This window comes from Grammomys surdaster, unplaced genomic scaffold (assembly GCF_004785775.1).
Source record: "Grammomys surdaster isolate TR1022 unplaced genomic scaffold, NIH_TR_1.0 126612, whole genome shotgun sequence".
In the NCBI taxonomy this organism is placed as follows: Eukaryota; Metazoa; Chordata; class Mammalia; order Rodentia; family Muridae; genus Grammomys; species Grammomys surdaster.
Genome location: NW_021621401.1, coordinates 2,893,541 through 2,921,165, shown reverse-complemented (window position 1 = coordinate 2,921,165; position 27,625 = coordinate 2,893,541). Strand labels below are relative to the sequence as shown.

Here is a 27,625-nt window from a genome sequence, read left to right as displayed (position 1 = left end):
GACACAAGCTAGAGTCATCTGAAAGGAGGGAAACTAAATTGAGAAAAATGTTCCATAAGCTCCAGCTGTAAGGCGTTTTCTTCATTAGCAGTTGATGAGGCTGGGCCCAGCCCACTGTGGGTGAGGCAACCACTGGGCAGGGTGTCCAGGATTCTATAAAAAAGCAGGCTGAGCAAGCCATGATGAGCAACCCTTCCATTGCCTCTTCATCAGCTCTTGCCTCCCCTCAGAGCTGTTGACAATGAACTGTTAGATGGAACCGTGAAATAAACCCTTTCCTCTCCAAGTTGCTTTGGTCATGGTGTTTCGTCAGAGCAATGGTAACCCTAAGTAAGATATATGTGAGTAGGTTCCTCAGACCTGTTTTTGGAGTTCAAGCTTGGTTTATGTTTGTGTGTTCCCAGGAATGGAACCTAGGCCTTGAGCATGTCAGGCAAGCATTTTATAACTTCTGTAGCCGGGGCTGGCCTGGAACTCAAAGTGTAGCACAAGCTGACCTCAAACATGCCTCAATCCTTCTGCCACACCCTCCCACACCATACCTGACCCACAGGCCTTTTCCTTTTTTTTTTTTTTTAATGGCCACTGATTGCATACACGAGGGGAGAGTTCCCATGAGCGCCTCTCCCCTTCGAAAGCCCGTTTCCTATCACCATTCCTTGGGGAGTAGGAGCCAGCAGAAGAGCCATGGTGCAGCTCTCAGAGCGGAGGCCTGCTGCGGGAGAGAGGACATGTGGCCCCACAGAAGAGCTGCAGCTGCTCCAGGAGTGAATGCACTGGCCAGGGGGCTGCAGCACGGCCTTCCTGCCTCAGGATTGTCTGACCTGCCCCCGAGAGCTGTCACCTTGTGCAGGACCCAACAGTTGTGATCACTGCCTTCATGGTTCTGAATAGAAGAGCCACCAGAGGATGGATCAGAGCCAGGCAGGCATGTGGCCAGGATGTACTCATAAGTGTTGCATGGTCACCTATCAACTTGCTGACTCAGCACCTTCTTTCTGGGATTGGTTGGTTTTATGGTTCGGTGCTGAGGATGGAACCCAGGACCCCCACAGATAAGCTGAACTGTACTCTAGCCCTGAAGTATTTTCAGTGATGAGTCCTCCAACCAACCACTTCAGGGTCTGGTGCTGTGGGAGTGACAGGACTGGACTCTCCGATGAGCTTGTGGTGTGCTTCCTGAGCCCACCTAGCCAGGATCACAGATGAAGGTCATTGGGATTCCTGCTCTTGTCCATGTGATTTGGCCTAGCTACACAGGATCTGTGTGTGACAATATCTCTTTCTTTAGGACACTGGCATTGGGATGACACAGGAGGAGCTGGTGTCTAACCTTGGCACAATCGCCAGATCGGGGTCAAAGGTAGGTACAGCCTAGCACCCCTCCCCTTTAGGATAGGCGATGTGGGGCCATAGAGAGGTGTCTGTTAGCAGTCTCATGCTAAACAGAGGTGGCAATCACTTTGCTCAGAGCTGTAGTGTAGTGAATGGACATGTTGAAGCCTGCCTGTCCAAGTCCAGAAGGACCCATTCCATTTGCCGACACGTGCCTTCAAGTTAGCCCCTAGCCATCGCCTCAGCTACAAGGCCTGATCCACCCATGCACACTCAACAGAGGCGGCCACTTCTCCCAAGCAGCATTGCTTTTAAGAATAATCTTGAGCCACTCTGCCTACAGGTGCAGTGGTTTTCAGGACAGCCAGCTCTTAGGGGTCATTTATTGTCAGTGTAATAGAATATATTCTGGGAAGACAAGATGCCTGTCTTGGGATCCATTGGCAGGGTCCATTGTGGCCTAAGGCAGAGGCCAGAGGTCTGCACCGCCTCCTGCTTCCTGTGTGCTTTTTCCATTTGTTTCTGTTTATGTAAATGGTGCCTTTGATAAGCCCAAGTGTCTCACAGGAATTCTACTTTAAAATTTTTCTGTACTGTGTGACTTCTACCCATGAAGTTCCTTGTTGAGTTTTTGTGTAAGGTAGTCTGTCCTGTCTCAGAGACCAGCTGTGAGCTACACATGCTGCATTTAAATGAATTAAAATGAGATGTAAAGTCAGCTCATTGACCACACTAGCCAGATGTCCAAATGTGCTGGAAGCTGCCATGTTGCATGTATGCTGAAGACAGATGTTTGCAGGATGTTCTGGACAGCTGCCAGAGCAGTGGACAGTGACAATGTGAGAGTGGCTAATTAAGCACTGGGGTGTTTTACAGAAGCATGTGTTCATCCTCTATGTCTGTGGGACCGCAAATGAAAGTATTTTTTTAAAGTGTCTGTCCTGGACACACTTTTTTTTTTTTTTTTTTTTTTTGATTTTTCGAGACAGGGTATCTCTGTTTAGCCCTTGCTGTCCTGGAATGCACTCTGTAGACCAGGCTGGCCTCAAACTCAGAAATCCTCCTGCCTCTGCCTCCCAAGTGCTGGGATTAAAGGCGTGCACCAACACTGCCCGGCCTGGACACACTCTTTAAACAGTACACTCTGACTGTTTATACTCTGGGTACTGTAAGTAGAAATGGTTTTCAGTATGGGGGTGGGGAGTGTAGATTATACAGAAACACTGCTCTTAGACAAGTTCCTTAGCATCCATGGACCTTGTATCCTGGTCCTGGGACAGTGGTGCCAGGTTTGTACTGTTTCCCGCAAGGTTTTGAGCCTAGGACACATGACACACAGGACAATTATAACAGCCCCACTGGGCCTCTGACTCACAAGGTCAAGTTGGCTCTTTTTCTATCTGGTATGACCTGAAGTTGTTGGCAATGAGCAGTGTACATAGGATATAGCCCTATTTCTGCCTGGACCCAGCTGCATGGCTTTGAGTATCTTGTTCCAGCTTCTGTTAACTTAGTCCTTTATGAGAATTTAGGGTGGTAGAGAAGGATTCATGTACTTGCTAACTGCACTCTTGAGATATGATAGAGGACCCTGCCCAGCACAACACAGGTGGGGTAGGCCACCCTCTGCTACCAGTCTTTGCTACCACAGGCCTTCCTGGAAGCACTGCAGAACCAGGCAGAGACCAGCAGCAAGATCATTGGGCAGTTTGGAGTGGGTTTCTATTCAGCCTTCATGGTGGCTGATAAAGTTGAAGTCTATTCTCGCTCAGCAGCCCCAGAGAGCCCAGGTTACCAGTGGCTTTCAGATGGGTAAGTAAGAAGAGACCCACCCGAGTTGTCCCTTGTCAATGTCCCTTTCCCTCATGGCATTCAGGGGCTAGTGTCATCTGGCATGCAAACTAGACATTATCATGTGTTTGTAGAGTTGACTTAGAAGTGTTGAGACAGGGTCTTTATATTTAACACAGGTTATTCCAAAATGCCCTGTGTAGCTAAGATTAGCCTTGAACCCACAATAATCCTCCTGCCTCAGCATCTGAGTGTTGGGATCTCAGCCATGCACCGTTGCATCCAAGACTTAGGAGTTCCTTAAAATGCATTTGTACATTTTGTGGGCTGTTTATGTAAAGCCTGACTCTTCGGCTTTGGGAACCCTGATGGCCTTGGGCATGGGTCATTGTACTGGCTCTGTGGTGCTGTACTATTTGGGTCAGCCTCTTGGTAGTGCAGTGAAAGAACAGGGCTTTCTCTGTTGCCCTTGCCTGAAGCTAGCCTTCTCTGGGATTGGTTCTGTAGAAACCCCCTTTTTCTTCCTGACTAACCTTGACACAGCAGTGACATACCCAGCTAAGTGTGGGCCAGTGTTGGTGTGTTTGTTAACTATTAATTGGGTTCTCATACCTCTACCACCCTTCCAACCCCTAACACCAGGTAGGAGAGAAAGAAGGTTACAGGGGAGGTGGAGACATAGACTTCTTTAGGCCAGTTCCTGCTGATTAGGGGCCTTGAGTTCCTAGGGACAAGTTCAGTTGTCATTGTCAAAATACCCAGCAGTCCAGCAATAGCAAGTGCAGCAACAGGGACCAGTAGCAGCTGCCTTCTTTCTTCTTTGCACCTTTTAGCTGTCTCAGGGCTCTGTCACTATTTCTCTCTTCAGAGTCCATAGAATTAAACTGTTTGCAGCTGGCAAAAACCACACCCCTCCTAGAGCACAAGCCAATCATAGTTAATTGCTGTGGACAAACTGAAGCAGCTCCATATCCCACACCTGGGATTAAAACAAAAACATTTGCATAATGCTGTGGTAATTATTTAAAACAGCCTCTGGCTCAAGCCGACTGTCTAAGCTGCAGAGGCTCTGCCTAGCCCAGCCTCCTGTTTCTTGGCTAGAGGCCACATGCATGCTGCAGCTAGAAATGACCAACTAGAAACACCAGCCCCGCCACCCACGAGATGTCAGCATGGGAGATGGCTCAATCTCCCACGCTGTCTCTGCAAGGCTGGGCATTACCTAGACCATCCCGCCATCCTCGTGGGCCCAGTAGAAAGATGAGACTCTAATGCTTAAAGATTAATCAAAGGCTATATATTTGGTAATGATCAGTAACAAGATACCCATACAATCAGAAGTGTAACCCAATACCCAACCTAGATATACCAACTACCTATGACTGCTACAGACACGTGAACATCCGCCTCCATCTCCCCTCTCTCTCTCTCTCTCTCTCTCTCTCTCTCTCTCTCTCTCTCTCTCTCTTTCTCTCTCATTCTCTCTCATTCTCTCCCATCTCCTAGCTCTTCCTCTTCCTTTTCCTCCTCTCCTTCCTCTTCCTCTCCTAACTCCTCCCACCTTAGCTCCTCCTACACCATAATATGACTGGGTTTTTTTAAAGAAACCAAAATTCTCACTGCAGGCAAGTCTGTGTGGGGCCTTTCCCAAGACAGGGCTGACCTTGTCACCCTCTTGGCTGCATGATATCAGATGGTGCTCTCCTCCCACACTTTGGGGTGATACCTGACAGGGGAATAAGGTAAGATAAATTTAGACTGCATTTGAAGAGAATGGGGCCTCAGCCAAACTTTTCCTTTTTTCCCCAACTTGATTTCTGATATTCTCAATTCTTTAGTTTTTTGAGAATTTCATACAATGTATTTTGACCACATTCCTCCACACCTCCCCCACCCATTCCCCTTCCCCATCCTTTCAACTTTGCGTCCTCATTTTTAAAAAACACATCCAGTTCAACCTGTGCTGCTTATCTATTCTTGGCCATATGCCCTTCATGGGAGAGTGACCAAACAGCCAGGTGACTTGAAAAGTGATTTTCTCTTTCTAAACAGTTCTCAATTTGCAAATATCTCCTTAGCTACTGTGCCCACCTCCCGGCTCCATGCTGGGACTCCATCTGGCTTGAACGATGGGTCTTGTGCAAGCCGTGTATCTCCTGTGAGTTCTTCTGTGTAACTGACCTGCTGCATACAGAAAAAACTCTCCTTGTGGTCATCCTCTGCCGCTGGCTCTGCCAACCTTTCCATTCCATCTTTATATCGATCCGGGAGCTTGGGAAGGGGTGTGGTACAGACCTCCCATTTGTGGCTGCACACTCCACAGTCCCTCATTCTTTGCACTTCATGGGTCTCTGTTAATTGCCATCCTCTGTGTCTTAGTACCTTTTTATTGCTGTGACAAACACCACAACCAAGACAATGTATAAAAGAATGTATTTAATTGGGCTGATGGTTTCAGAGAGAGATAGTCATTGATAGCGGAGCAAAGGCATGGTGGCAGGAATTCCTGAGAGCTCGCATCGTTCCAAAAGCAGGAGGCAGAGGGTGCATGCTGGGAACAGTGCACGTCTTTTGAAATCTCCAAGTCTGCCCTCAGTGACACTCCTCCAACAATACCAAATGTCCTAATCTTGCCCAAACATTTCTGCCAACTGGGAACCAAGTGTTCCAATATGCGCCTGTGGGGCCAGGCTCATCCAAACCACCACACACTGGAGACAAAGCATCTTGATGAAGGGTGGCAGATGCACTAATCTGTGGCTGTCACTGAATTGTTAGAAGTCAGTCTAATACTGTGTCCAGTTAGCAAAGAATTTGTAATAGCTTCTTCCCTAGGGCCTATGTTCTGTCTGCCCACAGGTTCCTGGGGCTGGTAATTGTGCCAGGTAAGGGTGTCAGCTTGTGGAACAGGTCTTAAGTCTAATCAGATAGTTGGTTACTCCATGACATTTGTGACACCTTTGTGAGGCAGCAGACATGTTTTGGCAAGGTGGTCGTTGTAGTTTGCAGGTTTCACAGCTGGTTAAGTAGTAATTTCTTTTTCCTTGGGCATGTGTTCAACCCCTTCCATCACAGTGAAAGCCAGCAAGGCATGAAGCTTCCAAATGAGCCCAGCTTGATTTCCCCGTGTCCTTTACTCAGCGTAGTGTGTCTTCAGCAGTAAGATCTTCCCGTGGACTTCTGAAGGGTAACCAAGAGCAATGGCAGTAATCTCTAATGTTTGAGGGGTCTATGGGACCTCACTAGCTAACAACTTTAGAAGAAGTAACTTATTCCTGGCACTGGGCTTTGTGTTATCCTGTGACTCAAGCAGGATGCTGCCCATCATAGGCTAACTGCATTTATATATGTGTATGTATGTTTTAGGAAGTGTCTGCAGTAGTAGATTTCCATGACTTTTTGGAAATGTCCTTAGAGTTAGCTACTCCTCCTTGAACCCCCTCCTCTGCCCTACCATTCCATCCCTATCCCCATTTAACTCTTTATTCCACTGTGCTCTCTCCCCTCCTTTGAAGTTCACCCTGACCAAGGCTCCTTACTGGTTTCCTGACCTCTGTGGGTAATCTAGAATGCACACACATTGGAAGACTCAAAGCTAATATCCACAAATGAGAGAAAACATAAGTCTTTCTGGGTCATATGGATAATTGTGTAAGAACCAAGTAGCAAAGTCTTAGCGACAAGTAGAGTAAGGGCCTCCTGCAGAGGTCTGCACACTCCCAGGCCAGGAAGCTAGTTGTACACACCCTTCTTCTGTATTTTAGCAAATTCCCTGAGAGCTGTTGATGTGGGCACTGCACAGTGCCAGCAGAGCAGGGTTGGGGGCAGAACAGGGACAGCCCCTCTATCTCCACGCGTTTCTGACATCATTTCTGCTCAGCTTGGGGGTCCCCTTGTCATTACCCATTGTGAACCACATGGAATCAGCCCTCTCCCCAGCATCCTGTACTGATGCGGAGCTGGGCTAGGCCTGCTTTCCAGTCACATGCTCAGAAAGTTCTCATAGAGGGTGATGGGGTGACTGAAGACAGCACTTTGTGGGTGTCCTTGACCCTCATGCCTATCCAGTGCATAAGGGATTCTGCCACAGTCGGGAGCTACAGAACTGGATAGGGTGGCACGGGCCTCTAATCCCTCTAATCTCAGGGTGCTGAGGCAGGAGGAGTCAGGTGGGCTTCTCTTGGGAAAACCCCACAGAAGTGGTTGAGCGGGCCACACAGGGCTTGGGCTGCAGCAAGCTGTGGGACTAGCTGTACTCTCCTTCATGTTTTAGTTCTGGAGTGTTTGAGATTGCTGAAGCTTCAGGAGTTAGACCTGGGACCAAAATAATCATCCACCTCAAGGCAGACTGCAAAGATTTCGCCAGCGAGTCCCGGGTGCAAGGTGAGGACAGCCAGGCCTGCAAAGCAGGCACGCCTGGATGAGGGGCACAGCACATAGGGTCAGGAGAAGACTCAGCCTCCCACTCAGCTACCATAGCTGTGAAAACAAATTCCCACCAGCCCTGCTTCAGGAGTCCTGATGGCAGGGCTATGTAGCCCTTGTGTTGTGAGCCTGCTGGGGTTGAAAGTCAGTCTGTCATGCCATGAGGACTTGGGACTCTGGCACCTGCTGGGCAGACCTTCTAAACCTAGGTTTTCTGGGAGTTGGGGAAGGTAAATGCTTCCAGCAATTGTTTTGCTCCCTCTGGCTGTCACTCTGAAAGCTTTTGAGAGCACAGCTCCTCTGCCACAAGGTGGTGTAACATTCCCATGGCGGTGGTGGCCTGAGTGTCGACCTCCCTAGCACAGAACAGGCAAGCCCTTCCTGGCAGGCTGTGGGTCTTCACTGTGTTTCTTTCTCCTCCAGATGTGGTAACAAAGTACAGTAACTTTGTCAGCTTCCCCTTGTACCTTAATGGAAGGCGGATTAACACTTTGCAGGTGAGGCCCTGGGCTGCCGGTTGTAAAAACCTCAAGAATTGGGGGGTGGGGGGCAACCTTGCTTAGAATCACAGGAGAGATGAGAGTTACGGGGTGCAGGCAGTTTTCCTTGAAGTATACATTACATATCACAAGTATGCTCCCCTCTCCCCAACTTAGTGAGTGGCAGTTGTTGTGTAGCCAAGTATATCTCCACTGCTGGTTTTAGAACACTTGCAGCATCCTGAGGAGCAGGCCTAGCCCCACTAACAGTTTTCATTTCCAGATCTTACAGCTACAACCAACTTTCTCTGTCTGTAGCTTTACCTGATTTGGGAGTTACATTGTATCAGGCATAGCCATGTTCCTTTTTGTTCCTTTAGTATTTTATTTCATGGATAGATCACAGATTTGCCTATTGGATAGCGTCATTATCTCTGTTAAGTATACTTTGTGTGGTCCCCTGGTTAGTCCTTCCCAACCTGCTGTCGCAGAGAGGGGCTCTTGCTTCAGAGCCTTTGCATCTCTCCCTTGTGTCACCTTCAACCTGCAACAATGTTGAAGTGTTGAAGCTATCAATACAGGGGCTTCCTAGTCCCTGCCGTCTGTCCATGAGTCTGGGTCCTGTGCAGTCATTGAGAAACATGTTTTTAACGTGACACCTCCCCTTTGATATAAATTTCCAGGCCATCTGGATGATGGACCCAAAGGACATCAGTGAATTTCAGCATGAGGAATTCTACCGTTACATCGCTCAGGCTTATGATAAGCCCCGATTCACTTTGCACTACAAGACGGACGCACCACTCAACATACGTAGCATCTTCTATGTACCAGAGATGGTGAGGTGCTGGGCTGGTCACTGCGTAGCTCTGGGCAAGCCAAAGGTTAGGGGTAACTCACAGTACCCACACCCAGGGGTTCCCTCAGAAGAGCTGCACAGACTTGCCAGTGTATATTTGCCGCTGTGATGCCGGGCTAAGGCTTCTGCGGTCTACAGTTACTCCCACTTCCCCTCTGCTTTCCTCTCTTGCAGCAGCAACAACAGTTCTGCCAAGTACATACTACAGAAGCCTAGTCAAGGTCTACTCCCCTGCCTCACTTCAGTGGACCCTGGTAGCACTCAGTTTATATTGTTCTCAAAAAGGGCTGGGTGGGCCTTGGCCCTCCGTAACCATGAGTTAAGATTTTGGGTAAGACCCTTGTTACCCATGGATCAGCAGAGATGCTGGGTCTCAGCTCACAGGGACTTCCTAGATCAGCCTACACTGCAACTGCAGCCAGTTCTGAGGCAGAGTGGGTGTTTTCTAAGAGCAGGGTTTGGGCTTTGCAAACTCCATGTGAGGAGAACTGCCGACTCTGCTGCAGTGGTGAGAAAGCCTCATGGGTCCATGGAACCTTCAATGCCAGAGCCCGAATTGTATGTCTTCCTCTGTCAGGAGATATTCCTGTTTGATTTCCCCCACAACCATTTTAAAAAATATATAACATCCAGGACTGGAAAGATGGCTTAGTGGTTAAGAGCACTGTCTCTTCTTCCAGAGGTCCTAAGGTCAGTCCCTGGAAATCACATGGTGGCTCACAACCACCTGTAATGGGATCTGATGCCCTCTTGTGGCATGCAGGTGTACATGCAAATGGAGCACTCGTGTACAATCAATCAGTCAATAAATGCAGGCTCCATCTTGCAATAGTGGTAGGGAAACCTATGCTGACTTTGGCCCGGAGGCCATGGTTTGCTGGTTCTGACTTCTAGTAAGTTGTAACTCTGTTTGGGGGCCATATAAGACTTGTTCAATGTCCCCTGTTGGGTACGGCTTGGGGAGGCTGCCCCATTCAGTCCAGAGCACTCGTGGGTTCCAGCAAAGCCAACACAGGAGGGGTTGTGTCCATTCTTCTCACCATGCCCCAGGGAGGTGCTGTCCTCAGTCTTTCCTTCCTTTCCTTATCTGGTGGGCTCAGCTGCTACCACCTGATCATAACTTTCCTTTCTCCCAGAAACCATCCATGTTTGACGTGAGCAGGGAGCTGGGCTCCAGCGTGGCGCTGTATAGCCGCAAGGTCCTCATCCAGACGAAGGCTGCGGATATCCTGCCCAAGTGGTTGCGCTTCGTTCGAGGTACTGTTCCTGACACCCAGGCTCTGTGCTGTGGGCAGTGACCCAGTGTTCCCAAGTGTCATGGTCATGTGTCCTTGTGCTGCCCACTGCATTGCCTCTGCTGTGTTCCAAGCCATCCTCACCCAGCAGAACGCAGCATGAGGCAGGCAGGGAAGAGCTCAGTGCCTCTGGGAAACAGCAGCTATATTCCTGGCTGATCGAGGAAGCAGAGGGGTGGTGTTCTTTCATGTTTAGAAATTTGGCCTAAATATCAGATTTATGCATGAATTATGCTGGACCTGAGATTATAGTTCAGTAAAGAGTTCAGCATTTACTTTCATAGCACAAAGACCAGTGCTATCCATGATATAGTTAGAATTTTTTCTTTTTCTTTTGAGACAGGGTCTTGTACACAGCCCGGGCCTTAGTCTCTGAGTTCTGAGATTACATAGTAGCTTAGTTAGTACTTTGGAGTTGAATGCTGGGATGTGTTTGGTGTGTGCCATTCCTGCGCTGAGAGGGTTTTCACCCTGGGACTGCTGTACTGCTGACTGCCTCTGAGCAGGACTGAGGAGCAGCGCTCTCCTGCCCTTCCTGCTCCTCCTTTACCACCCATGGCTTACATGAGGCCAGGCAGTGAGAAAAAGCCGGTTCTGAATATGAAGGCCTCAGGTAATGGTCAAGGTCCCATTGGTACAAGGGTTCTAATGTTCCTGTCTTCTCAGGTGTGGTGGACAGTGAGGACATCCCCCTGAACCTCAGCCGAGAGCTCCTGCAGGAGAGCGCGCTCATCCGGTAAGCCCAGACAGTGACTGGCAGGGCATTCTTGTGAGGGCTGTCCTTGACTTGATTCTGCCCCAGGTGTGCTTTTCAGAAGCCAAGACGAGAGGGTGAAGAGAGCCCGAGGGCAGGATCCCTGCATAACCTTCTAGGTGTTCTGACCTGAGCTTTACTGTTGAGCTACTCATTCTGTAGTTGGGAAGAATTTGAGTTTGGCTGGGCGACTGCTGGGGTTGAACCTAGAAATGGTGGCACTAGGCTGGGACCAGCCCTAGGCCTGCACTGTCGGGTGCCTCGGCTTCAAGTAAAGTTTTGGGAAGCACTTGTAACAACTGCATAGTTGTTCATCTATCCAGACTCTTGGGTGGAATAGAAGTTACTTTTCCCATTAAATACAAATTACAGTACATGAAGAGAGAATGTGGTCCTCTTCCTCAGCCCACTCTGATGTTGCTAACCCCACATGGAGAATGCTTGCCAGTGCTGCAGGACAGCTCCAGGCTCTGTGGTGGTGCTTTTCCATTGCTGGTGGTGAAGGTGGGTTGTACATGTGTAGGTGTGGGTTCTGAATGTCTTGGGAGCTGCCTTGCTCCCCACTAATGTAGCATTTTGAAGAATTACAGTGTTGGGAGATGGCTTGTCTCTGACACCTAGCCTGGGTCTGGCTACAGTTAGAGATTCTAGGCACCATGTTTCAGAGCTGGATGAGGCAAGGTCACCCCAGAACCAAGAATATAGCTGACCTGGGTCTGGCTTGCTCTCTGAAGCTAGGAGGTCAGGCCTGTGGAGACACAGCTCTTAGATTCCTCGAGCTGAGTTAGCTGTGCTTCAGTGCCCCAGTCTGACTGAGCAGTCGTATTCACGTCTGCCCAGAGCTGTGTTAGGCCCTGAGGCACTCTGTCCCTTGGTGCCTGAGTGGCAGAGAGAAGTGTAGAACCAGCACTTCCTTCCTGCCTGTGATCAGTCTAAGCTCACCCTTAGAAGAAGCTGCTTTGTTCAGAATGTTGAGAGAACCGGAGATTTCCCACGTCGGGAGAGGTCTGCTCTAGGCCTTCTGAGGCATCATTGTCTTCCTGGTGCCATTTTCTTCTCTGTGTGTTGGGGTGTCACCAACCTACAAAGATTTCTTTCTGCCCAGTAGAACCTTAGAACCAGCAGTGGGCCTTGCTGTATCATTGCCACTGTCTGTCCTTAAGCCCCACTGGGTCTACAGCTTTTATCCCCTCAGTTGTGAGCATCCAGGTTTTTGTGATGTTGTGTGTCTCCTGGGTGAGATAACATAGTGGGGTAGAGAGAGAGCTGACAGAGAATAAAGACCGTCAAGAAAGTTGGGGGTCCCTTACAGGAGCATGGCAGCTCAGGCAGCTGCACCAGGTCCACTCCAGACAACATCCCACATCTTATACGTCAGCATTTCTGAGGTTGTGTAGCTGTGGCTGGAGAATTGATGCAATCTCAAGGGACCCTCTCTCCTGGAGAGGAAATGTAGTCACCACAGTGGGAGCTATCTGTTGTCCAGTTCAGTTCATTCACTGCATGGTTGCCAACCAGTTTGTCCTTTGCTCCTGGTGACAATGTCATGAGGAGATATCTCAGCTCACCTTCCTTTCCCAGAGGGATTCCCTTGGCAATCAGACCAGTCACTCTGTAGAGTGGCCCTGTCCTTAGAAATGGTTGATGCTCCCAGGAAAGAACACAAGAGGTTGCCCTGTGGGTGTGGCAGGGGTTGACTTGTCCTTGGTGGGGATGCTCACTTTAACACTTTGGTAAAGGGAAGACGTTAAGGCTTCTCTCCATTCGGTGACTCTTGCTCTCTCAATATGGATCATGTACAGAGGAGGTATGTTTGCTAGTACACGCACATTGTTGGTTTCTTGGTTTTTCTTCTTCTGTTTTTGTTTGTTTTTACTGGTTATTGCCAGGCAAGCACACTACCCCTAAGCTGCCTTCCCAACTCCAGTGCTGCTTTGCTTAGAAGAGTGTGGATGTGGTCTTCGGCAAATTTTCAGTATCTTATTCATGGATTTTTATCTCTGAGTTAGATTGAACTCAGAGATTCATACATGCTAGGCAACCCTTTTCTGTGGTATTCAGTAGTATTTTAAAAATGTACTGATTACCCATTTTAGTCAGGGAGCAATCCATTCTGTCAGTATATTTTGTATTGTCATATTATTCTGGTTTGAAACCGCATTTGCACTGAATCCTGTCCCTTCAACAAGCCTTACTGTGCCCCCTGTGCTGGCCCAGGCACACCAGGCACTGGGATTCATGGCAATAGAAAACCTATCTAAGACCGACTTTTACTAAAGCCACTTCTGTGCACTTGATCCTGATTGCCTTTACAGATGATGCAGTAAAAATGTCCTGATTACAGAGTCACATTTTGCCAAGTTACACAGTGTCCCTGTAATATGCTCAGTATGTCCCAGGCCATACAGTGTGTAACGCATACACTGACCTACAGACAAGAAGCTCTGTAACATAGGTACAGTCTTTCCATGTGTACATGCTGTGCTGTAACTTATCCCCACTGGGGCTTTCCTGGGTTTGGTTTGGTTGTTTAGAGCAGGCCTTTCCTCCTAGCTCTAGGACTCTTAGATAGCATTTCTGGTTGGCTCCAGTGTGATCTGCTTTCACTCGGAGCCTGTTCGTAGTGATTTTGTCACGTGCTTCAGTGTAAGGCTCTCTCCTTATTTCTCATATTTGATCCCTACTGGTACTCAGAGTAGACACCTCGAGATGTCCACTGCTGATTGTCCTGAGGGGTTGTCAGTTTGTACCACTACCATCCTACAGGGTGTCCTAGTGAGCTTCCCATAGGGGGCAGCACAGCGCTCCTTTTGTTCTATAGCTGCCCTTTGACTCCAGGCGTGCCTACCTGTGCCTTCAGTTTCTGATGCGTATGCATTTCTCTTGCCCCCATGGCCCTGGTACTTGACAGAAAGCTCTGTTCACAGTGAGTGACTTGTCTTCTATAGGAAACTTCGGGATGTTCTACAACAGCGATTGATCAAGTTCTTCACTGACCAAAGTAAAAAAGATGCTGAAAAATACGCAAAGTTTTTTGAAGATTATGGCTTGTTCATGAGGGAGGGCATTGTGACCACTGCAGAGCAGGACATCAAGGTAGGTTGGTCTTGCTCCCCCTGTCAACCTCAGCCCTGTTGCTGCAGAGGAAGCTGGTAGAGGCTGTCCTGGATATGGTGACAAGTCACATGGACAGCAGTGGGAACACTGGGCTCCTTGGTCTGTCCTGGTAGACACAGCAGGTCTGCATGTGTCCTTACCTGTGTTAGCCAGGCTCCAGTCACTGACAGAACACCTGACAACGCTTCAAGGCCGCAGTTTGTGCTTCGGTTACAGAGGTGTCAGTCAGGTGTGATGTGAGCGAATACAACTGAGTGCTTCTCAGTTAACTGTCCGAGTGCCCCTCCTCAGTCAGCTGTGGCTCCCTCAGGTTGACTTTCTCAGGTACTTCGTCATTGGGGAAACTAACAGAACAGAGTGCTTAGATCTGCACAAACTGCTGGAATCCATTGATGCAGGGGAGGAGCTTGGAGCATCCTCCCAGGCCCACGCAGAGGTGTGCTTTGTGTCTCCTAGGTGCTTCTCCATCCAGTCAGGTGGTCAAAATCAGCCATCACGTACCCTGTCCCACAGGCATTGTACCCTTAGCTGAAAGGCCAGGACTCTTGTCTCTTGACACTCTGTCCCCAGCAGCTGGAAGGAAGAGAAGTGTTTTGGGTTTAAGGAAAGAACAGGAAGGCAGGGGTGAGGGTGGGGTCCAACTACTGCCTTAGTTACGTTTTCCTTTGCTGTGATGCAGCACCATCCCCAGAAGCCCCTTGGGGATAAAAGGGTTTATTTGGCTTACATTTGTAGTCCTTTATGAACGAAAACTAAGGCAGGAACTGAAGCAGGAGTTATGGAGGAATGCTGCTTACTGGGCTTGCTCAGCCTTCGTTCTTTAAAACTCAGGACTACCCACAGAGGTGCCCTCCCACACCAATCATTAATGAAGAAAATCCCCACAGACGTGCCTACAGGCCGGTGTTATAGAGTCGTCTTTCTCAGTTGGGATTCATTCCCAAGTGACTATAACTTGTGTCAAGTTGTTAAAAATATAACAAGTAGCCACTATATACTTGGTAGAGTTCTTAATACTACCACTGGCCAGAGTAATTGCTCAAAAAGAATACATTTGTTCCTAAATGGTTTACTGTATCACTTGCATACTGTAAAATCCATTGATGTCACTGTCCTGAGGCCATACATAGCTCATTGGTATGCAGGTGCCAAGTCTGACTCCATGGCTCTTCCCTGGGCCTCTTCCCACCAGCTCATCAGCCGGTTCCAGCTGTACTGGTCTACTGAAGCTGTCCATTTGGAATTTATCCATCACTGGGACAAAGTAGCTGAGGAGAGGACTTTCAAGGAGGGAAGTGGATGGATATTTGGCATGGATATTATACACTTGGAGCATGTGGTGACAAGAATCAAAAAAGAGAGAAGGGGCTGTTGACAAACACCCTTTAAAGGACACACCCCCAGTGGTTATACCACCTAGATCCCGTCCTAATGTCTGTCGCTTCCTGTTAGCCCTTTTAGCCATGAGCTCATGAGTTTGTCAGTGATGTGATCTGATCGTATCTCAAGGCTTCATCTGTGATGACTGCTGCCTTGGGCACCCAGCTCATGAGTTCTTAGGAGCATTTATGATCAGATTGTGACACATTGACTCTGGTTGACCTCACTTCAAGATTTAGTCATTTGTGTCTGCATCTGTGTGTGTGCCGTGAAGGCCAGGAGTGTCAGGTGTTCTTCCAGCAAAGGCACCATAACTCCCTAAACTTGGAACTTACATTTTCTCAGCTGGAAGCCAGAACACCCCAACTTGGAGCTAAGGTTAGAAGTGTATGAGACACCCAATTGCTATGTGAGTGCTGGGATCTAGATTCCAGCCCTCGTGAAGATTGTGCAGCAAGCTCCTATAACACTGAGCCTTTTCTCCAGCCCCTGATCTCACCTTTAGTTAGCAGCACCTAATAGCATTTGCTGAGCCAGCCAGGGCCTTTTCCAAGGGTTTGGAATACATTTTTTACTAGGTGTATTTGTGTATGGTGAGAGCCAAATGCTCCTATGATGTAGATGTGGCTGTACCTGGCCTTGGCAGTTCTGAAAATCTTTGTCTCTGTCTACCAGAAATCCAAGGCACAGTAGCATGTTCATTTGGCTCTGCCCCTGTATAGTCTTTACCCCTTTCCTCAAGGTCTTGTGCTGGGATGGTCAGTGGTGACAGTGTCTTAGATTATGTAGCGTTTAAGCTGACAACTCCAGGGACCAATCTCTGTTCTTTGTTCTTGCAGCCTTACGGGCTGCATTGCTTGTATTTGTGTACTGTTTGCTGAAGGCCCTTCTCTTTCCACACACTCCAGTAGTTATAATTGGTAATGAATACTACTGGCTCTGAGGAGGCTGGGAACTGTGTCCAGTTGTCACTGGCAACAGAGAGAGCTCCTAAGTAGGGTCTGCTATGAGTGGCAGCTGGATACCCTGAGGTAGTTTACCCAGGTCTTCAGGAGGCCCTAGGCCACCTAGGTTCAAAGGTTTCTCATGGTCCTATATACAGTGGGATTCATAGGCCCATCTGAAACTCTGAGTCCACCAAAGCCTTTGGGGACCAGGCTGGGGAGCCAGAAAGCTTCAGGCTTCACCAAGAGTCCAAGTTAGGAATCACACTCAGATCTTGGCTCTGGAGTAAGCAGTGACTTGCCCGAATGTCTGCAGGAGGATATTGCAAAGCTGCTACGGTATGAGTCCTCAGCCCTGCCTGCTGGGCAGCTGACCAGCTTATCAGACTATGCCAGCCGAATGCAGGCTGGCACCCGAAACATCTATTACCTGTGTGCTCCTAACCGTCACCTGGCTGAACATTCACCCTATTACGAAGCCATGAAGCGGAAACATACTGAGGTAGGTGGGCTCCGGCTTGGTGCTGGGCCAAGAATGTATCTTACAGGGTCTAAGTGCTGAGGGAAGGGCTGAACTCCCAATTCTGCATGAGAGAAAATGACTGACTGTGTTTGAGGCCTCTGTGTGAGTGTGTGTCTGTGTCTCTGTGTGTGTGTGTCTGTGTGTCTGTGTGTGTCTGTGTCTGTGTGTGTGTCTGTGTGTGGTGTGAGTGTGTGTGTCTGTGTGTGTTATGGCTGTCATTCCCACTAGGTGGCATGACTAATGTGTGCATGTGGCAGGACAGCCAGAGCCTATCTTAGATGCCTCTAAGCTGTTGTTGAGGCCCCAGACCCTGGAATCCATGGCAGCCCTCTGCTGCTGCCTGCCTCCACGGCTGACAGGCCTGACCGCCTGCAGGTGCTCTTCTGCTATGAGCAGTTCGACGAGCTGACTCTGCTGCACCTGAGGGAGTTTGACAAGAAGAAGCTGATCTCCGTAGAGACCGACATCGTCGTTGATCACTACAAGGAGGAAAAGTTTGAGGACACATCTCCAGGTTGACTCCCATCTCTCTCTGGAGGGTGTGATCCCATGTGATTGTTAGGCAGGAGACATGTCCCATGTCCCATGCGGTTCTCTTGACCTGCCCACGAGAGTGGAGCATTCCTTGCTTAGCTGTGGTTCACCAGCCTGTGCAAGAAGCTGCTTGGGAAAGTCCTAGCAAGCAGTGGGAGATGTCCAGGGCCCGAGAGTTGCTCCTCCTGTGGGGGTCCTTGCAGGTGACCAGACTTACAAAGAACTGGAAGGAACTGCTCCACTCTTCATCCACCCCGCCTTTTTTTTTTTTTTTTTAAGATAGTCCTTCATTTTGTAGCCCAGGCTGGCCTTGATCCTCCTGCCTCACTATTCTAAGGTGTGTACCACCTTGGTTGGGCTCAGATTTTTATTTTTAAAGTCCTAAAAAATTTACAGAGTTCAGGGGCAACCATGGGTGTTTTCGATGTTTTCTATGTAGGTGAAAAGTATTTCCAAGAGCATGTGTCCCTAGTTGTTGGTGAGGTAGTATGGCTCGAGCTAGCTCAGGAAATGTGCTCAGTGGAGGCCACAAAGTAAGGGAGCCATGTTAGGAGCCCTAGGTTCATTCACTCCTCTTGTACAGCTGATGAGCGCCTCTCCGAGAAGGAAACAGAAGAGCTAATGGCGTGGATGAGAAATGCACTGGGGTCCCGTGTCACCAATGTGAAGGTAAGGCCTCCCTCTAGCTATCGTGCTATGTGATGTCCTTCCAGAGTCTGGCTGAGCTGTGAGCTGCTGCCCTCATGTGGCCCCATAGGAAGGCACTGAAGCCAGGGTGAGGACTCCTGCAGTGTCCCAAGGCCACAGGCACCAGCATCTCACCAGCAGTGCTTTGTCTCAAGCCCAGTCTGTGTTCATCTCAGTGCTAGTCTAGGCCCTGCCTCACTCAGGGCAGGTGCTTCACTGCAAAGACTCCTTTGCTTCCCTCTAACAAAGGGGTCTTGTTTGTGCTTCCTGTCATGAAGAGACCTCACGTGAGCAGCTCAGGCTTTGACTTTCCACAGGATGGTCTCCTCACCTCAGGGAGAAGGATCCGAGCCCCTCCAAGTCTGTACCTTTGGACATCTTGCTGTGATCTTTGTCCTCATTGACTGCAGACAAGTGAACTAGAGCAGTAGATACAAAGCCACCACAGAGCCAGTCTGCCTTCCACCTGGTGGCCTCGTTAACTTCACCATGCTTCAGACCCTGATACCCCTAGCCCTTTGCTACTGGGTTCTTCATCCTGACCCTTGCTTGCAGGTGACTTTCCGCCTGGACACCCACCCTGCCATGGTGACTGTGCTGGAGATGGGGGCTGCTCGGCATTTCTTGCGAATGCAGCAGCTGGCCAAGACCCAGGAAGAACGTGCTCAACTGCTCCAGCCCACACTGGAGATCAACCCCAGGTATGCGTGGGCTCCAGCACACACTGTCAGGGGCTCCTAGTGTGAGCATAGTCTTCTGTCTGGAGAGCATCTAAATATGAATGTAAAGCTTCTATGCCATCCATGTAAGGATGTTCTATAAGAAGGCCCTTGGAATTAAGCAGAAGTTAAAAGGTACTCACAGGAAGTTTAAATGGAGCATTGCTGATGCAATTTGTTTCCCATTTCCCACTAGAGTTCCATTTCCTTGAGTTAAACCACAAACCTGACATTCTCTCACTTGGGCTTGTTGTGATAATTATTTAAAATCAGCCACTTGTTAAGCCGACTATCTAAGCTGCAGCGGCTCTGCCTAGTCCAGCCACTATAGCCCAGACACCATGTTTCTCGGCCTGAGGCCACATGCATGCTGCAGCTAGAACTGGCCCGCCAGAAACACCAGCCCTGCCACCCACTAGATGCTAGCGTGAGAGATGGCTCTTCCAGTCTTCCATGCTGTCTCCGAAAGGCAGGGGCATTGCCCAGACCATTCCGCCATCCATGCGGTCCCAGTAAGAGAATGGGACTTTGATTCTTATAATCAAAGGCTTTATATGTTTGATAATGATTAATAGCAAGATGCCCATACAAAGAGAGTTGCATTCCAATTAGCTAACCTAATTATAAGTTTATAAGTTGTTTCCCAGAAGTGCTCACCATACCTGTGTGGTTCTCCATCCTCCTACATCTCTGCCCTCTCTAGCTCCTCCTCTTCCTTTTTTCTCTTCCTCTCCCAACTCCTCTTCCTCTCCTTACTCTTCCCACCTTAGCTCCTCCTACATGGGCTGTTGTTGGTTTTGCCATCTCCATCCTTAAAGCCATTTTTAACTTTAGGAGTAGATACGGGTGCAAGTAGCGAGGTACAGTTTTCAGCTAGCATTCACTGTATGGATCCACCTTAGGACAGGTTACTCTTTTGATACATTTGAGTGGCTTGCAACTTGGAGCTGTTAAGAACAGAGTTGCTCTGAACATGTGTAGGCTTCTCTAGAATGTGCAATCCTCTGGTTCAGACAGTGTGAGCTGCCTAAGCCTGCCCCCACAGAAGTCCCAGGTCGTGATGTGGTGATCGCCTTACATTCAGTGTTCATTTGTAGTTTGTTTATTTGAGACTATGTAGTCTTGACTGGCCTGGAGCTTGTTCTGTAGACCAGGCTGGCCTCTAGTTCGCAGAGACCCCCTGCCTCTGCCCCTCTGCCCCTCTGCCCCTCTGCCCCTCTGCCCCTCTGCCTCTGCATGCTGGAATTAAAGGTGTGTACCACCATGCTTAGTCATTTGTAAATATATATACTCAGCTTCAAATGGCTGTCGTTTTAAGGTATCTTTTGATGAAAGGAAGATCTTACTTTTATTATTATCAAATTTATAAATCTTATCTGCTTTATAGTTTTTGTGGAATCTGTTCTTTCTAAAAGGCTCTATTGTTTAGGTTTTGGGTTAATTTTGTTTAAGCCTGGTCTGATTTCATCTCATTCTGTAAGAACATCCAGGGAGCTTGGCCTCACTAATCCTGTTCCTTCCATGTTTTGTCCATTCTGTCTGCTGGAACAACTTCATCTTCCTTGAATGTCCTTGGCAGCAAGTGAGACTGAGGCACGTAGAGTTCTCCTCTGTGAGGTCCTGGCTACTCTTGGTCTTTACTTCTGTAGACATATTTAAGTTAAGCCTGACAAAACCCATTGATACTGACATCCTTGTGGGGTTTGGAGCTGTTTTGGTTTTGCTGTTCTGAGACAGTGTCACCTAGACTGATTCTGAAACTCAGAGTTCTTCAGATTCCTGTTTTTAGTTATTTGATATCTTTATTGGGTGTTTTAAGTTTTGTTTTTTAATTGTTGAAATGTATAATGAGGGTAAGGACTAAATTGGTTTTGCATATAGCAATAATTTTTGTTTTTTTTTTTTTTCTTTTGTTTCAGTTTTTTGAGACAGGGTTTCTCTGTGTAGCCCTGGCTGTCCTGGAATTCTCTTTGTAGACCAGGCTGGCCTCGAACTCACAGAGTGAGTAAATCCCGAGTGCTGGGATTAATAAAGACGTGCTCCACTACCTTAGCAGTGGTTGTTTTTAATGGAATTACAGAATTGCTAAAAATGTTAGAAAATAAGATCTGCAGCTTCATCGCTCACGCCAGTAGTACCTCGCTTGACTTATTTTCACTTCTGAAGATACGTTGTATTATTTTAGTTATACGGGTATGTGCACACGGATGCAGGTGTTCACAGACGCCAGAGGTGTTGGATACTGCTGGAGTTATGTTGTTACTCACTGCCTGTTACTGGGCTTGGGAGCTGCGCCTAAGTCTTCTCTAAAAGTGTGTGCTGTTAGCAACTAAAGGCTCTCCCGCCCCCGTCTCCTCTCTGACTTATGTGTGTTTGAAGTTTGATAGAGCACACCATTGTCTTCACTTTATAAGTTGTTATTAGGAACTATGTAGGAAGGCACTTTTCCTGTTCTCTGAGCCAGATCATAGACACTATGACTGGGTTGAGAGGTCTCAAGCAGCTTCTGGCAGTGAGCAGAGTTCCCACTGCCGCACTGGCCGGCAGGATGCCATGACTCCAGAGTAGGTGATGTAATGTGTCAGCTCGCTAGTTCTGGCACAAAACTGGTTTTATGAGTGACCAAAGTGCCAAAGGACTCTGGTTTTGATCTTGTCTTTAGATTTGGTAGTATGTTCACATGGTTCAGAATTCAAAAAAGCCATTGATGGGGAAAGTTTTCAGGTAATGAGTAATAAGCAGCATGTAGTTTGTCCTTCCACAGGGCAGTGCGCCATACAGGTTCTTGAGTTTAGAGTACCGTGGCCCATCCCACACAGCCCATAGTAGAGCATTTGAGAATATCCTTTTCTCTAGTTTCATAGGTTCCACTCTGAAGGCGCATGTTAGGGTGGATATTCCTGTTGTTCAGGAGCTGGCGTATGGTCTCAGTCCTTCCTGTGTTCTACATAAAGGTTTACAACTTCCACATCCCTGTCATCGCTTGTCAAATGTCTTACTTTCTGCTATTCTCATAAGTGAAAAAAATTTTCTTCAAGATTTATTTATGTATATGAGTACACTGTAGCTGTCTTCAGACACACCAGAAGAGAGCATCAGATCCCATTACAGATGGTTGTGAGCCACCATGTGGTTTCTGGGAATTGAACTCAGGACCTCTGGAAGAGCAGCCAGTGCCCTTAACTACTGAGCCACCTCTCCAGCTCCTAAGTGGAAATGTAATCTATAGGTTTGTATGTTTCCTATAGGGTTCCACTAGAGGGTTTTTCCCCTACGAAGGAAAACTATTGTAGACTCAAGTTTGTCCTTTCCATGTTTTAGGTCTGTATATTGTGTGTAAAAGCAAACATCTGTTTCATAGCTTAAAATCATTGGTTCTGGAATTGGGTTGGAGTTAATTTCTTAGACAAAAATGAATTGATTTTTGGCTGGCCGGACAGTATACACCCTTATTATGTATGCTAACCCATCTTCTTGCTCGTGAAGTGCTGCCATTATTAGACATTTAAGTTTGAGTACTTAGGTCTACAGGAACGTTCCTGGGCGTCAACATCCCCCCCCCCCCCCGTGTGTGTGTCTCTTCTTCCTCTCTCTCGCTCTCTCTCTCTCTCTCTCTCTCTCTCGCTCTCTCTCTCTCTCTCGCTCGCTCGCTCGCTCGCTCTCTCTCAGTGGTTTCTCGTGTTTATTTTTCTATGCATTTAGATTTCAATAAAAACATTGGGCTTCATTTATGAACAGCTCACCTTTATTAGTGCACACTAAAGCACCCCATCTGCATTTTTTGACTCTTACAGTGATTGTTGTTGTCTAGGTGACTTATAGAATCAGGGTAGTTTTTTCATGCTTGACAGACACATTGCAGTTCTGTGAATGTTCTAATAATCCTCATGTAACAGCAGCAGCCCCAGGTCGGTAGCCCTCGGCCTGACTTTTCCCTTGGCTCCCTGACACAGGCACACACTAATAAAGAAGCTCAGCCAGCTGCGGGAGAGCGAGCCGGAGCTGGCCCAGCTGCTCGTGGATCAGGTGAGGACTGACTGGGTTTGGCATCCTTTTCTGCCTTGGGGATACAAAGCTGCTCTCTTGCTGAGGGTCAGGTATAGGTCAAGTTGCACATGAGCCCCTGATCCTGACTTTACTATGCCATCCATGTTTCAGATCTATGAGAACGCCATGATAGCAGCAGGACTCGTTGATGACCCCCGGGCCATGGTAGGCCGCCTGAATGACCTTCTGGTCAAGGCCCTAGAGAAACACTGACAGTCAAGACACTGGATCTAGTGTCAACCCAGGTCTTCCCAGGTGACAGATGGCCCTGCCTGGGGAGGAAGGACTTAATACACAGACAGTGCCACCAAGTGCGTGAGCTCAGCTTTATTTACTTCAATTAAACAGTATTTCTTACTCCATGTGGCAGCTGGGCTCTCTTCTGAGATGGTCGGATGCTGTAGTACTGTGTACAGTTGGGGTGGGTCTTCCTCACTGGAAGCAGTGTGGCTGAACTGCTCAGTGACATCAGGTTTTTCTGAGTGTCACCTCCACTGGGTAATGGTCACTGATGGCTTCAGCCTACAGAGGCAGGGAGGTACAGAGGACATGGGGCCAGAGTGAGATCTTCTGTACCACAGAGGGTGAGCAGGTGAAAGCCTTCTGCTCCTGGCCTGAACTACCTTCACCCACATCTAGTATGGAAACAGTAGCAGTGTGGGTCGGGAATCATGGAGCCAGGCTAACCTGAACCACACGAGGGAAGGACACATACCAGCTGATTGGAGAGTCTGTATTCTGCTTGGAAATCAAAGGCAGCAGCCGAGTTGGGAACAACAGCAGCCTGGAGTAGAGCTCCAGAAACCACAATCCTATAGGACGTCAGAGAACAAGGTCCCTCATCCTCTCTCCCACCAGAGTCCTTGGTTAAGGTTTGCTGGCCCCACACTCCAAATGTGCTCCTCCTAGGAGTACTAAGAGAAGGCCCTGCACTAGCAGGGACTAACATGTAGGTGCCCAGCTGGGACCCCATCCACTGGTAGCCATGCTGACAAGAAAGCTAGGAGCCCGTAAGAAGCAGAGCTCCAGCCTCCTGAGTAGGAGAGGGCGACTGAAGGCTTGGTTTGGCTTTGGAGCTGCTTACCTGTCATAAGCACAGTGTGTGGATGTGACTGTGGTGTCTGCACTATCAGGGATCAGCCACTGGAAGATGGGACTTGTCCGAAGGCGAATGGAAGACCACTGGGAGGAAGTGACGTAGCTGCAGCCAGCATTGAAATCTCCCATGAACATGATGTCCTACCAGGAGACATGCCTGTTGGTCCAGGGACAAACAGGGCCAATAGAACCCGTTGTTCCTAGTATGGTCTCACCTCCAGGCCCCACTTTTGCTGAACATCGAGGTAAACGTCATAGAGGGCATCGATCTCACTCACAGCATCTGCTGGGGCTGAGTGCAAGGGCACGATCGCAAACACTCGGACCTCTGAGGAAAAGCAGACACACTATGGACATAGTGTCCAGAGAACAGCCTGAACTGGGGTTGGTCTGAGGATGCACTGGGGCCCTCATGCAGGGGCTTGTTTTAGCTGTAGAGCAGAGAGAAAGATGTGGGACAGTCTCCCACAGGACAGATACCGACCTTGTAACTGAATGTCAATTCAGAGCACTAGGAGCTCCCTTGAGGGAGTGTAGGGGACAGCCCTGCCACAGGCTTCTAGAGGTCTGGACTCGAGCTACAAGCTGTGATTCCATCTTGGCCTGGGTCAGGCTGAAAGTGAAGCCCAGCAGCACTCACCAGTGTATGGGGAAAAGAACTTGACGACGATTGGCTCTCGGCTGAAGGTGTCGTTTCCGCAGGGTTCACAGCCATCATCATAATGATAGCTGTCCAGAACAGACACCTGGTTGGGCCTAGAGAAAGACCAGGCAAGAAGTGACTGTAGTGCTGTGAGAGGCCACTGAGTAGGTGCCCACCCAGCCAGAACCTTATCCTGAATCCCTGTAATACACATTGTTACCCCTGCTCTGTAAGGCCCTCCCAAGTGGAGCAGGGTCACCTGGGCTCCCCAAACCACTGTCAGCCTCTGTGGCACAAGTTTGGGGCCTGTACATCCCTATGCTTGTATTCTTGGGCTTTGACAGCATAGAGCTTTACCTGTACACAAAAAGGTACTGTTCCTTGTAGCTTTTGCGGCCCAGTGGCTCACTGACTACATAGCGATAGGTGTCAGGTTTGTCCCTGGATAAAGGAAACCAAAGGTACTTTTCACCATAGAGGAAACCTCCTGGCACCTGATAACAAGGCCCCATCAATGGAGCACAGAGCGGGTGAGACTGTAAATGGTTGCCATTACTCTGACTCCAGCACTGTCACCCACCGATTGAGTTCATCCAGTAGCTTCCCAACAGCAACCAGGTGGGTGTCTCTGACCTCTTGGACAACGGCTACATCATAGCGATTCAGGATCTGGGGGTAGGGCCACAGCTAAGCAAGACAGGCTGGGTGGGCAGAGCTGGACCAGCAGCTCAGTACCTCAGATCCTGCCCTATCCAGAACCTCAGAGCCAGAGCTGCAGCTGCTGCTCTGACAAAGCAGCTCTCCCTGCAGACTACCCTCTTGTCAGATACCTGCCAACCAGGAGCAGTGTTGACAGTGATCTGGGATGATAACCCTGATGTCCATTCACGGATGATAAGGCCTTAGGTTCACTGTGGTCCCTAGGGACACCTACTGCTCCCCCTGACAGCATGCCCGCTCTCAGGCTTGGGCCACCCCGAACTTACTTTCACAATGTTGCTAGAGAGGGTGGCGTTGGACATCTTAGTCTCCCCAAAAGTCCGGATGTTGAAGGCTGCAATTCTCAGAGTCCCAGCCAGCTGTAGCAGGTTGGCCAGGGTGAGCAGTGTTCCCATCAGCCCTGTGTACCTCATCCTGTGAAATTGGATGGTCAGGACAAAGAAGCAGTGAACCTACCATCCTCATCAAAGACTCTGAAGCCTAGCTTGTAGGAGGCCCTCAGTCCCTCCCTGTACTTACCTGAGACGGCTGTCGTAGCCAGAACAGACCTGCTCTGTTGGTGTGATAAGCCCCCGAGTGCTCTGGAACTGTTGGGCAAGACGAGTTCACTCACCCCTGACACGGAGATGTCTATGTGGAGATGAGAATTCTGATACTAACTTGGGGTATTCTGATACTAATTTCTCCTTTTGCTTTTAAAGGAAAATTCTTTTTATAAAATGTATAAAGGAAAAAACCAAGAAGTGGTGTGGAATTACAGACCTGCTAGCTCTCCAGGTCACTGCCCTGGCAATGCCAACCTGCTGTGCTCTGCCAGTTTTAAAGGTTCAGGCAGTTATGACCTCCCCAGGGCGCATGTGTACCCTTCACCTGAGAGCATGGAACAATGGGGCTGCCTGTGTGGCCATCCCACGGAAGCCCTGGGCAGGCTGATAGCACGTGCTGACAACAAACACAGTGCCTCTTGCTGTAAAAAACAGTCTGATATCATGTTTGTGCATGGTTATAAAACCTGTGTCCTTTGCCCATCCTGCCCTCGCTACCAGGGGTGGGTAGGAGGACCTGGAGGCAGGGCTGGCTGCATCTGCTCATCTGCTTGTGTCTGGTCTAGGGGGGTTAATGTCACCTTGTAGCCAGAAGCTAAATTCTAGACACTGACATAATGGATTCTCAAGAGAGCTGCTCTGCTCTGTGGCTAAGGACCCCTCACCTCCAAGTCAGTGAGATGCTAGAGGCTGCGGATGGGAAATGCTGGATGATGGAAATTCTTCCTGGGAGAACAAGACGCTCAAAGGATCCCCAAGTATCTACATCACAAGAGTAACTCAGGGCTACATGTTGCCCCCCCCTTTTTTTCTCAATCCTTGATAGTTCCTTTGTGTTTATCCCCTAGTGCTTCTTTAGCAAGCTACCACAGCCCATGAAAGGACTGTAGCCAGAGGTTCAAAACCCAGGTGTCTGCAGGGCCATATGCACCCCACTCTAGGGGAAGATTCTTGAGTCAGCTATCCCTTTATCTGATGATGGAGGGATTGTGTTCCTCTTGGATGTGGCCAGGATAATGTCTCTTCTCACTCTAGTCCTATTCTTGTCCTCTCCCCTAAACTGCACATGGAGCCCAGAGGCTGAAAATGTGTCTTCCTCTACCACTCTCCACCTTAGTTGAGACGGTTTCTCACTGAGGCTAGAGCTCAGTGAATTGGTTAGATGGACCAGCAAACCCCCAGAATCCCCGTGTCTGTCTCCTAGTGCTGGGGTTACAAGCACAGGCTGTCATACTAATCTTACACAAGAGCTGCAGATCTGACTCCGACCCGTATGCTTCTGGTGAACACTTTAGTAACTGAGCCATCTTCCCAGTTCCCACAAAGTTCTCTTTTGCCAAGTATTAGGATGTGGACATCTTTTGGGCTACCATTTATCCCTCTATGAAAAGCTCTATGCTGAGGGGGGTTATTGGCTCTCCAAGGACAATATGAACATGTTATAGGGACTGAACCTTCTTGATGTAGGAAGAGGTTGTATGTCCAGAGAGAATCAGAAGTAACACACTAGAATGGGCAGCTGTGGGATGTTGGACGTATTTAGAAGCAGGACAGCCTAGAGGTCAGGAGTCTGAAAGAGGCCAAGGTCAGCAAAGTACCTGCCAGCTGGCCAAGGCGCCTGGTGTGCAGAACTAGGAAGAATTAACATAGAGTACAAAAAATAAAGACACCTCCGGGAAGCCAGTGTCACAGTGGCACTGGTGCACATCTCCTATGTCTCTCACATGCAC

General features: G+C 48.8%; 2 protein-coding genes across 2 annotated transcripts in view; one reads left to right on the top strand and one right to left on the bottom strand.

Moving 5' to 3' along the window:
• Positions 1-23,251, top strand: part of Trap1 (TNF receptor associated protein 1) — a 36,905-nt gene extending 13,654 nt beyond the window's left edge. The window contains exons 5-18 of the mRNA XM_028760910.1: positions 1,292-1,363; positions 2,987-3,147; positions 7,400-7,509; positions 7,975-8,048; positions 8,714-8,869; positions 10,026-10,146; positions 10,851-10,920; positions 13,887-14,034; positions 16,696-16,881; positions 17,278-17,416; positions 18,020-18,105; positions 18,679-18,824; positions 22,796-22,868; positions 23,001-23,251. Of these exons, the coding sequence (XP_028616743.1) occupies positions 1,292-1,363; positions 2,987-3,147; positions 7,400-7,509; positions 7,975-8,048; positions 8,714-8,869; positions 10,026-10,146; positions 10,851-10,920; positions 13,887-14,034; positions 16,696-16,881; positions 17,278-17,416; positions 18,020-18,105; positions 18,679-18,824; positions 22,796-22,868; positions 23,001-23,102 (1,644 nt within the window). The 3' untranslated portion in view covers positions 23,103-23,251. The remainder of the gene's footprint in view (positions 1-1,291; positions 1,364-2,986; positions 3,148-7,399; positions 7,510-7,974; positions 8,049-8,713; positions 8,870-10,025; positions 10,147-10,850; positions 10,921-13,886; positions 14,035-16,695; positions 16,882-17,277; positions 17,417-18,019; positions 18,106-18,678; positions 18,825-22,795; positions 22,869-23,000) is intronic.
• A 6-nt stretch (positions 23,252-23,257) lies between these two features.
• Positions 23,258-25,776, bottom strand: Dnase1 (deoxyribonuclease 1). Its single transcript, XM_028760911.1, has 8 exons — positions 25,617-25,776; positions 25,211-25,299; positions 24,988-25,071; positions 24,628-24,743; positions 24,203-24,315; positions 23,974-24,128; positions 23,605-23,701; positions 23,258-23,411 (listed from the first exon to the last, which is right to left on the bottom strand). Exons 1-8 carry the CDS (start codon positions 25,761-25,763, stop codon positions 23,358-23,360), a joined length of 855 nt encoding a protein of 284 aa, XP_028616744.1. The 5' UTR covers positions 25,764-25,776; the 3' UTR covers positions 23,258-23,357.
• Between the last annotated feature and the right edge of the window lie 1,849 nt (positions 25,777-27,625).

Excerpts from the sequence above, each read along its gene's own strand:
- Dnase1 (XM_028760911.1), bottom strand. The coding sequence starts at position 25,763 with ATGAGGTACACAGGGCTGATGGGAACACTGCTCACCCTGGCCAACCTG. Across the intron at positions 25,300-25,616 it reads TCTCTAGCAACATTGTGAAA|ATCCTGAATCGCTATGATGT; the intron begins GTAAGTTCGGGG and ends CCCTACCCCCAG. Across the intron at positions 24,316-24,627 it reads GTTCTTTTCCCCATACACTG|AGGTCCGAGTGTTTGCGATC; the intron begins GTGAGTGCTGCT and ends GCTTTTCCTCAG.